At 42.4% G+C, this 11,115-nt stretch overlaps 1 protein-coding gene across 1 annotated transcript; it reads left to right on the top strand.

The window, feature by feature from the left end:
* Positions 1–5,407, top strand: LOC120035338 (GDP-L-fucose synthase-like). Its single transcript, XM_038982123.1, has 10 exons — positions 1–161; positions 645–759; positions 1,582–1,710; positions 2,016–2,089; positions 3,419–3,552; positions 4,232–4,296; positions 4,449–4,515; positions 4,617–4,696; positions 5,018–5,117; positions 5,352–5,407. The coding sequence occupies exons 1-10, from the start codon at positions 7–9 to the stop codon at positions 5,405–5,407; spliced, it is 975 nt and encodes a 324-aa protein (XP_038838051.1). The 5' UTR covers positions 1–6.
* Positions 5,408–11,115: the final 5,708 nt, after the last annotated feature.

Here is an 11,115-nt window from a genome sequence, read left to right on the forward strand (position 1 = left end):
TGAGAGATGGATTCGCAGACGAAGGCTGACCCGATGCGCGTGCTCGTCACGGGCGGATCCGGTTTGGTCGGGAAGGCCATCGAGCACGTGGTGAAACAGGAAGGCGGCTGTCTCGAGGGCGAGCAGTGGACCTTCCTGTCCTCCAAAGAGGCCAACTTCGTGTAAGTTATGTCACATGAACTTCATATTCTCAGCAGAACTGGTCTGGCAGATAAAAATGACTTGCCTATATAGCGATGCCATGATCCCATATTCTACATGCCCGAGAAACACCAGCATGTCTGTTCTACATAACATATTTATACAGTCATGTTGCACTGTATGAAATCTTGTTATGACCCTTTTACATCTGGGGCTGGTTTTGTGGTTCCAACAGGAACAAATAGATCAAATAAATTCCCCAAATAAGTTCACTCAAAATTATTATATTCTATTCTCTGCTATTCTATTATTTTCGAATCTATTCTATCGATATGTAGATTGATGCATAGATACAGTATATATTTATAGAGTTTCTATATAGTTCCTGTTGGAACCACATTAAATGTTTAGCTAATTACATTCGTGCATGTATACTTTTATGAGATTGATCTGTTTCCCATTAAATGGGATGGTGATGATGATGATGACAGTTGTTCTGCCAGAGATCTACAACAGACAAGAGCAGTGTTTGAGAAGTATCGGCCCACCCATGTCATCCACCTGGCTGCCAAGGTGGGAGGACTCTATCTTCACATGAAGGAGAACCTACACTTTCTGGTGAGCTTACCTAAATACCCAGTTTGTTTCAATACCTAGGCTATACGTTTCTGTCCCAAACTACATTTGTTCAATCAGGGATGGGTCCAGAAATTCGGAACAGGCATTTCTAACTCACTGGTCCATTTTTTGCCTGGTGCCCCAATTGTTAACCAAATAATGATAATTCTGCACAAAACCCCCAACTTGGACAGGCTGATGGGCTGAAGATGGAACCAGCCCATCTGACATTTTGGCTGAACTGCCTAAAGGCCAGTCCGTGAAATGGTTTGTCTTATCTAGCTACCAGTTGAATGCACCGACTGGAAGCAGCTCTGGAAAAGGTCTTCTGCTAAATGACCTGAACGTAAATGTTCACCTGGCTGGGCAACTACTTAGGCTGAAATTCAATTGAACTTGTCAAAGCGAAGTTTGCACAGTGACTTTGTTGGCAAATGTATTCATCTTAATTACAAAAGTGTATTAATCCATCTGTTTATTATTATATATTTTTTAAATCTTTATTTAACTAGGCAAGTTAGTTAAGAACAAATTCGTATTTACAATGACGGGCTAAAGCGTAATAACAGTATGTGAATATCACAACTGAAAAAATTAAAGTTAGTATTCTTTGATCAGAGTGAGAGATGGTTTCGCAGACGAAGGCTGAGCCGATGTGCGTGCTCGTCACGGGCTGAGTGTTAGTGAGGAGTGTTTACAGGGGAGCTTCTTATCACTGTCTCCAAATGCATTCTTTGAATTCATTTGTGTAAAAACAAGTTATTGTGTAAAGCCGCAATACAGGTTTTATTGAATTGAGACCACAGTGTTTTGCCTTCACAGAGGGACAACCTTCGCATCAATGACAACGTGCTGCAGACGTCTCACGAAAGGGGCGTCACCAAGGTGGTGTCCTGTCTGTCCAGCTGCATCTTTCCTGACAAGACCACATACCCTATCGATGAGAGCATGGTTAGTTGAACAACCAGTAAGACCATATCAATGAGAGCATGTTGTGTTTAACCTTAATACTAAAATACTATGGTGGCATCAAATGGCACCCAATTCCCTATATAGTACATTATTTTTAACCAGAGCCATAATGACCCTGGTCAAAAGTAGGAGTTCAACAGTTTATGGTGCCATTTGGGACTCAGCCTAGTATGTGCCAAGTGACAGTAGAACTACTGTATGTTTGGGAACCTCTGGCCCTCCAAACTGTGATTTTTAATAAAAGCTGGGGTATGATCACTCATGCTTTCTTCCCCTTCCCACAGATCCACAATGGGCCTCCACACGACTCAAACTTTGGCTACTCACATGCCAAAAGAATGATTGATATTCAGAACAGGTGAGCTGGTGACTAATCTGTTACCTGAGCAGGTACATTAGCACACATTTGAAAGACCCACTCCAGCCTCCCTAGCACCTCATTTATCACCTGATGGACTTAACAAAAGATGCATTTCAGTAGCTGGTGCAGGCCCATCATTATATGGCACAGCCCAGCTCGCACATAATGTTCTGAGAACCATGTGTTTCTTCTGTGGGAATTTCAGTACTTTAGCATAACATTTCCTACAGGTTTCCTCGTGGTTCTATTTAAAGTTATGCTCTCAGAAAGTTAAGAAACAACGTTCTTCTGTGGGAATTTCAGAATTTCAGCGTAACGTTTCCTACAGGTTTCCTCATGGTTCTTTTTAGTAATATTCTCAGAACATTAAGAAAACTTTCCATTAAAACAACAAGAGCGTTCTAAAATGTTTATTTATTAACATATACATTCCGTTCTCAGCGTCAACAAAACTCTCTCTATCCTCTATCTTGTTAAGTGAGTTCAGGAAGTGGCCACACCTGATCTTTATGAGCGCTTGTTTCCTTTGAAATGGGGTCTGTTTGAATAGACTAAAATACACAGCTTTGTAAGAGCTAAAAAAACATGGCATGCTAGCTTCAACCTGGTGGCGCAGTGGACTGATTCCATGGATAGGAAACATAAGATCATAGGTTCAAATCTTATAGGCTCCTTGTGACTATAAAAAAAGAGATGTGTTTGCATGATTAATGCCTAAGCAATTTCATTTCCATGTGTCCCATCTGTGCTTGATGTTCAAAACAGTTAACCTAAGCTAGCAGTGTTATTAAAAGTCTTATTGAAACATGTTCTCAGAACGTTATTTAATTACCTTCAAATAACCTATAATTTCATTATCAGAACATTAATAAAACCTCCCAGGAAAACTTTCAGGGAATCATTGTAAAACGTTCTCAGAACGTCCCTGCAACCAAAAAATGAATGTTCTCAGAACGTAAAAAAAGTCAGCTTCACCGGTCAGGAAACTTAGGCTTTTGTTCCCAGAACCAATGGGAAACCAAAAACATATGTTCCCACAACTTCCAAGGAACCTCTATTGCTCTGCTATTGTTCTGGGAAGCAAGAAGGAAGGCCGATGACATCGGTATGCATCCATCAGACTAACCCCTTGAATTGCCAACTCCTTGAATTTCGCAATTGTGTAAAAAAAAAACACTGTCCCCCCCCCCAAAAATCTACCCTTAAGGGTTTGTACCTTGTATTGTATGTGTACTTAGAATATTATTTAAAAAAATAGCTGGAGTGGGTCATTAATGTTCTAACCACAACGTGTGTGTGTGTGTGTGGGGACTTGATTGACAACAGGGGATACTTTGCGCAGCATGGGCGCCGCTACACCGCCGTAATCCCGACTAACGTGTATGGTCCCTATGACAACTTCAACTTTGAAAATGGTCACGTGCTCTCGGCACTCATGCATAAGACATATGCTGCTAAAAGTAAGTAACACTCACAATAACACACACACACACACACACACACACCCTACACCTACACCTACACACACCCTACACCTACACAGGAAGAACAAAAAGGACATCAACCACCCGAGCCACTGCCTGTTCACCCCGCTATCATCCAGAAGTCGAGGTCAGTACAGGTGCATCAAAGCTGGGGCCGAGAGACTGAAAAACAGCTTCTATCTCAAGGCCATCAGACTGTTAAACAGCATTCACTAACATAAAGAGGCTGCTGCCTACATACAGACTCAAATCACTGGCCACTTTAATAAATGGATTTGATAAAGGTATCACTAGTCACTTTAAATAACGCCACTTTAATAATGTCTACATATCCTACATTACTCATCTCATATGTATATACTGTATTCTATACCATCTACTGCATCTTGCCTATGCCGCACTGCCATCGCTCATCCATATATTTATATGTACATATTCTTATTCATTCCTTTACACTTGTGTGTATAAGGTAGTTGTTGTGAATTTGTTAGATATTACTGCGCTGTCAGAACTAGAAGCACAAGCATTTCGCTACACTCGCATTAACATCTGCTAAGCATGTGTATGTGACCAATACAATTTGATTTGATTTGACGCACACACAGACAGACAGACAGATACAAACACTTACTCCTTTCTACTCTCCTTGTAACAGAGGAGGGAACCCCGCTACAGGTGTGGGGCTCTGGAACACCCAGGAGACAATTCATCTACTCTCTGGTATGTTTAGTGAATTACTCTCTGTGTGTGTGTGTGTGTGTGTGTGTGTGTGTGTGTGTGTGTGTGTGTGTGTGTGTGTGTGTGTGCACTGACACGCACGCACAATGTCAGATATGTGTGTGTACATTAAATCTGTGTGTGTGTTTTCTCAGGATGTAGCACGTCTGTTCCTCTGGGTGCTGCGGGAGTATGATGAGATTGACCCCATCATTCTCTCTGGTGAGTCCAACATGGGGTGTGTGTGTGTGTGTGATATCAGTCAATATGTGTGTGTACCATATGTAACTGGACCAAGCTCCTTTGACCCTTGTATCTCACAGTGGGGGAGGAGGAGGAGCTCCCCATCAAGGACGCCGTAGAGATGATTGCAGATGCCCTGGACTTCAAAGGTCAAATAGTTGTATCCTTCCACAGGCTGTGTACGCCTGATAGGAGTTGCCCCTAGGCACAGATCTAGGATCAGCGTATCTTCCCCAATTCCTTACCTTAACCATTATTCAAATTTGACCTTAGATCAGTGTCTAGAACCAATCTAGTAGAATCCTTAGTACAACACCAGCAACCACATGTAGAGGTTCATTACACCTGTTGGACTGACAGACGTACAGATGTAGTACATTAAAAGCCCACTCGGACTGGCTACCCCCCCCATATCCGTTGCACTGTAACTATGCCATCTCCCTGTGCTTTGCCTTTTGTGGCCCTTGACCTATGACATCAGTTCGACACCAGCAAGTCAGACGGTCAGATGAAGAAGACGGCCAGCAACGCCAAGCTGCGACGCTACCTCCCTGACTTCACCTTCACGCCGCTCTCTGAAGGTCCGAGATCCAAATATTGAGGGTTGTATTTTCTGTCCAGAAAACAACTCAATATTGTAGTTGGAATTAGTTGCCTTGTAAATAACACAGACGCATTACAGCATGATATTTGATACCTATCTGGTTATTGGTCGTTTTATGATTATGATGAAAGGAACGTTCACAGTGATTAAACCACTCTTCCAAAATGCACAGTATCCATAGATGACTGACTGTGTCTCTGCTCCCCTACAGGTATCAAGAAGACCTGTGATTGGTTCGTGAACAACTACGACATAGCCCGAACTTGAAGACAAATGAAGATCGAGACATGAATATTGTTTAATGAAAAAGACGAGGGCTACGTCCCAATACTACTACTGTGCCTTCCTGGTCTTGTGTCCTTGCCTTCATGTCAACTGATAAGTGAAAGTTCTGGATAGGTTTCACCATATGGCCGGTTAAGTTCTGTCAGATCAGTGGGCATGAAGTAAAGGCACACAGCACTCACAATTTCTGTACTCACAATACCCCACCTTGTTGTTCTCCCCAGAACTGTCTGGAAACCATTTTGGATCCTTTCTCCTCTATTTGCACCGTTGATGTCAGGGATTGACATTAAGGTTTGAAAGGCTCTTGCCCATTGGACAGCAGTATTTTTTGTTGGTTGCCTGATGATTACTGTCACTTGACAGAAAATGTTAAAGTAGTTGTTTACAAGCAAAATTGTCACTTAAATGGATACTTTGGGATTTTGGCAATGAGGCCCATTATCTACTTCCCCAGAGTCTGTTTAACTCCTGGATACCATTTTTATGTCTCTATGTCCAGTATGAAGGAACTTAGAGGTAGTTTTGTGAGCCAATGGTAACTAGCGTTAGCGCAATGATTGGAAGTTTATGGGTGTCTGCTAGCATGCTAGGAAGCAAAACAATCAGTTTGGATGCGTAACTTTTGCAGAGCAAGAGACCCTCTACAACCTGGTTGTAAGCATACCGGCTCTGGGAGACTTAGATTTAGACGCACAGCTCACAACCGAGAGCAATAGGGTATACTATTGTCTGGCGTTCTGTTCGCCCTGACCAAAAGTTATGCTTCCTGTGTAGCAGGACCAACATTTTTAAGTGTAGCCCCTATGTTAGGCTACTGAAATTCTGTTTTAAAAAATCCCCTGCCTAATGGGGCAACCACAGAGCAGGTTCAACTTGCCCGACTGCTCAGCTCCAGGCAATAGGGCAACCCTTAAGGTCAATCCCTGATTACATGTCCTTCCCTGATGGTGGCTGAACTGGTCCAGCCACCTGATCACCTACAGTATGACTACCAGTTACTATGAGCAATACTGCAGGGTAATGTGTTCACACTCAAATACATCACATTATTTTAATTGTAATATCTAAAATATATAGTTGAAGTGTATGATCTATTTGTGATTGAATATTGACAAAAATATGAATGGGCTTTTCCTTGCTGTAAGAATGAGTTGTCAGTCGTATGACATGTATGACATGTATGACATGTTTTCTCACTGCAACATGTGACATGTTTTTATGACATGTTTTCTCACTGCAAAACAACTAGAAGCCTACAGTAAAGTAGCCTGGATCTAAACATTGGAGCCAACTGTTTCTCATCATTCACTGGCCTCGGTCCAGACACTGCAGATCATAATACTGGTTTGTGTTAAAAGAAGATAGACACCCCATGTGATTTATCTGGGATGAACATAGAATGGGCCAACCTATGTAGAGCCATCAGACACTAATATAAAGTCAACTTCCTGAAGAATCTTGAGAATTAGGACATCACTGTCGCTCCACCTCACTGTAAAAAAATAAAATCAATAAATAGTAGAAACAGGACAGGAAGAAGCAGGTTTTTAGGAGTCACACGACAGTTTCAAATGTCTACAAAGTTTGACGATAACAGTGAGAAGACCAAGATCATTTGGGATCTGCTAGTAATCGCTCCATTAATAAACGGGCAGATGTGCCATCAGTATATTTTACTCTACTTGGCACATCAAGTCATTTTCCTCAGGAGAGGAAGAAGCAGGTGTAACATTAATAAGCCTACACCTGTCATGTCATGCTGAATAATGAGGAATGACTTCTGCTTAACATGGTTTCTCTACTACACAACCACTTCACCATGGCATGAAGTAGTACAGGCCAACAGCAGACTGTCATTGAAGTACACACTACTCTTATCCAAGTAAGTACATACACAACAGTTGCTGCAAAGTAGATTTCCAATGAATCCACTGGAAAGTAGACCTCTGGCAGAACCATAAAGAATATTAGTGTGTCTTCATTCAAAAACCTTAAGATGTTTGACATCATTGTCCAGTGTTCTGCTTCTAATTATGCAAACCAACCAGAAACATGACAAGGAGACCAGCCACGGCAACAGCAGGGTTTTTATTACAAATGAAAATGAACAAAAAAGACCATTCTAAAATGAGAAATAGAGGCCTGGGGAGATACGGCAATTCGTACAAATAAGCCACACTTGTCTTGTTGAATCCAGTGGTTTGTGGTGGGAGATGAGTCGGCAGGCAAGATCTACACGGAATGTTTTCATTGATACCTTCACATCTGCCTAATTCATTGATAAACCTATATCTTGTAAGAGTAAGTTATTTGACCTGAAAGGACTGCCACAGGTACAGTTGACTTCAAACCATTTCTAGAGACAGATATTGAAGCTAGTTTACACCGCATCTCAAATCACAGTTGCGTAACACTTTTCTTTTCTACCTTATTCCACTCTTCCAAGGACCCTGTTCTATTCTTCTCCTCCTTCCGCTGCTCAATTAATGAGGAGCATCTCATGCTCTTCCTCTCCTATTCACCTCCTCCTCCCTCCCTGGGTTGCGTTCATTAGGCACCAAAGGGCCTGAAAGAGGAACTTGGACTCATTTTCCATTTTAAAAACGCATGCCCTAATGAACACGAGTCCGGTTTACTCGGTGAGGTAGAAGTGCATCTTGTCGTTGACGTTCTTCCTCTCGGGGTTGAGGCGTTGTACTTATGTGAATATTAGATGTACTCTATAGTGTACTAGTTTATTCTCCCACTCGGATGGCTCTTCCAGAAGCTTTAAAATGAGGGCCAGGTTGTCAGAATGGGTAATGAGCTGTATAAGTACACATTAATTAGAAGTAAGTGCCCCTCAAGATACACTTCATTTTAACTAGCTAAATCCTGTGTAACAACTAGTAATTACATTGTACGTAGGCAAACATTACATGTAGAACTAGTGTCTTATTCCTCATCTGAGATGACACTCGTACTACATCTGTTTCCGTGAGCTCAACCAAGTTAACCCAGATGGTACGCTTTGGGGGCAAGTGCTAGCAACAATGTTGAGTGGAGATATACACTGCTCAAAAAAATAAAGGGAACACTAAAATAACACATCCTAGATCTGAATGAATGAACTATTCTTATTAAATACTTTTTTCTTTACATAGTTGAATGTGCTGACAACAAAATCACACAAAAATTATCAATGGAAATCAAATGTATCAACCCATGGAGGTCTGGATTTGGAGTCACACTCAAAATTAAAGTGGAAAACCACACTACAGGCTGATCCAACTTTGATGTAATGTCCTTAAAACAAGTCAAAATGAGGCTCAGTAGTGTGTGTGACCTCCACGTGCCAGTATGACCTCCCTACAACGCCTGGGCATGCTCCTGATGAGGTGGCGGATGGTATCCTGAGGGATCTCCTCCCAGACCTGGACTAAAGCATCCGCCAACTCCTGGACAGTCTGTGGTGCAACGTGGCGTTGGTGGATGGAGCGAGACATGATGTCCCAGACAGTCTGGGGAACGGGCGGGCCAGTCCATAGCATCAATGCCTTCCTCTTGCAGGAACTGCTGACACACTCAGCCACATGAAGTCTAGCATTGTCTTGCATTAGGAGGAACCCAGGGCCAACCGCACAAGCATATGGTCTCACAAGGGGTCTGAGGATCTCATCTCGGTACCTAATGGCAGTCAGGCTACCTCTGGCGAGCCCATGGAGGGCTGTGCGGCCCCCCAAAGAAATGCCACCCACACCATGACTGACCCACCGCCAAACCGGTCATGCTGGAGGATGTTGCAGGCAGCAGAACGTTCTCCACGGCGTCTCCAGACTGCCACGTCTGTCACATGTGCTTAGTGTGACCTGTTTTCATCTGTGAAGAGCACAGGGCGGCCAGTGGCGAATTTGCCAATCTTGGTGTTCTCTGGCAAATGCCAAACGTCCTGCACGGTGTTGGGCTGTAAGCACAACCCCCACCTGTGGACGTCGGGCTCTCATACCACCCTCATGGAGTCTGTTTCTGACCGTTTGAGCAGACACATGCACATTTGTGGCCTGCTGGAGGTCATTTTGCAGGGCTCTGGCAGTGCTCCTCCTTGCACAAAGGTGGAGGTAGCGGTCCTGCTGCTGGGTTGTTGCCCTCCTACGGCCTCCTCCACGTCTCTGATGTACTGGCCTGTCTCCTGGTAGCGCCTCCATGCTCTGGACACTACGCTGACAGACACAGCAAACCTTCTTGCCACAGCTCGCATTGATGTGCCATCCTGGATGAGCTGCACTACCTGAGCCACTTGTGTGGGTTGTAGACTCCGTCTCATGCTACCACTAGAGTGAAAGCACGGCAGCATTCAAAAGTGACCAAAACATCAGCCAGGAAGCATAGGAACTGAGAAGTGGTCTGTGGTCACCACCTGCAGAACCACTCCTTTATTGGGGGTGTCTTGCTAATTACCTATAATTTCCACTGTTGTCTATTCCATTTGCACAACAGCATGTGAAATTATTGTCAATCAGTGTTGCTTCCTAAGTGGACAGTTGATTTCACAGAAGTGTGATTACATTGTGTTGTTTAAGTGTTCCCTTTATTTTTTTGAGCAGTGTATTTTAAATAGTGCAAAATCATGGTTAAGTAATTATGGCCTATTGAGCATAGCCTATATTCTCTCAGACACCCAGTGCTTCCACAAGGGATCGCAACCTTTGTCACAGTTGTTAATGAATCGGATCCAGTTGAGAAGAAGCGAAACAATAAGTTGGTGAATTTAGTGGAAACCTGCCCATTTGTAACACGCATGGTAACATGTCAGTGGCGCAGCAGTCTAAGGTACTGCATCTTAGAGCTAGAGGCGTTAATACAGACCTTTGTTCAATTCCAGGCTGTATAGTTTGTCCTACTTCTCCCCAAACCCGGATCCGGGAGCACCCCCATCAGTAAAAAAGCTGACTAGCATAGCCTAGCATAGCGTCACAAGTAAATACTAGCATCTAAATATCATTAAATCACAAGTCCAAGACACCAGATGAAAGATACACATCTTGTGAATCCAGCCATAATTTCTGATTTTTAAAATGTTTTACAGGGAAGACACAATATGTAAATCTATTAGCTAACCACGTTAGCAAAAGACACCACTTTTTCTACTCCACCAGTTTTTTACTCCATCAGTAGCTATCACAAATTCAACCAAATAAAGATATAAATAGCCACTAACCAAGAAACAACTTCATCAGATGACAGTCTGATAACATATTTATTGTATAGCATATGTTTTGTTAGAAAAATGTGCATATTTCAGGTATAAATCATAGTTTACCATTGCAGCCACCATCACAACTCTCACCAAAGCAACTAGAATAACTACAGAGACCATCGTGTATTACCTAATTACTCATCATAAAACATTTCTTAAAAATACACAGCGTACAGCAAATGAAAGACACAGATCTTGTGAATCCAGACAATATTTCAGATTTTCTAAGTGTTTTACAGCGAAAACACAATATAGCGTTATATTAGCTTACCACAATAGCAAACATCACAACAGCATTGATTCAAGCCAAAAATAGCGATAACGTATAAACCACCAAAATATATTAATTTTTTCACTAACCTTCTCAGAATTCTTCAGATGACAGTCCTATAACATCATATTACACAATGCATATAGAGTTTGTTCGAAAATGTGCATATTTAGCGGCACA

This window comes from Salvelinus namaycush, unplaced genomic scaffold, assembly GCF_016432855.1.
Source record: "Salvelinus namaycush isolate Seneca unplaced genomic scaffold, SaNama_1.0 Scaffold1030, whole genome shotgun sequence".
NCBI lineage: Eukaryota > Metazoa > Chordata > Actinopteri > Salmoniformes > Salmonidae > Salvelinus > Salvelinus namaycush.

Bases quoted from the DNA above. Each gene is read 5' to 3' on its own strand.
- LOC120035338 (XM_038982123.1), top strand. From the start codon at position 7: ATGGATTCGCAGACGAAGGCTGACCCGATGCGCGTGCTCGTCACGGGC. The intron at 162-644 runs GTAAGTTATGTC...TTGTTCTGCCAG, and splicing joins TCCAAAGAGGCCAACTTCGT to AGATCTACAACAGACAAGAG. The intron at 5,118-5,351 runs GTCCGAGATCCA...GCTCCCCTACAG, and splicing joins CTTCACGCCGCTCTCTGAAG to GTATCAAGAAGACCTGTGAT.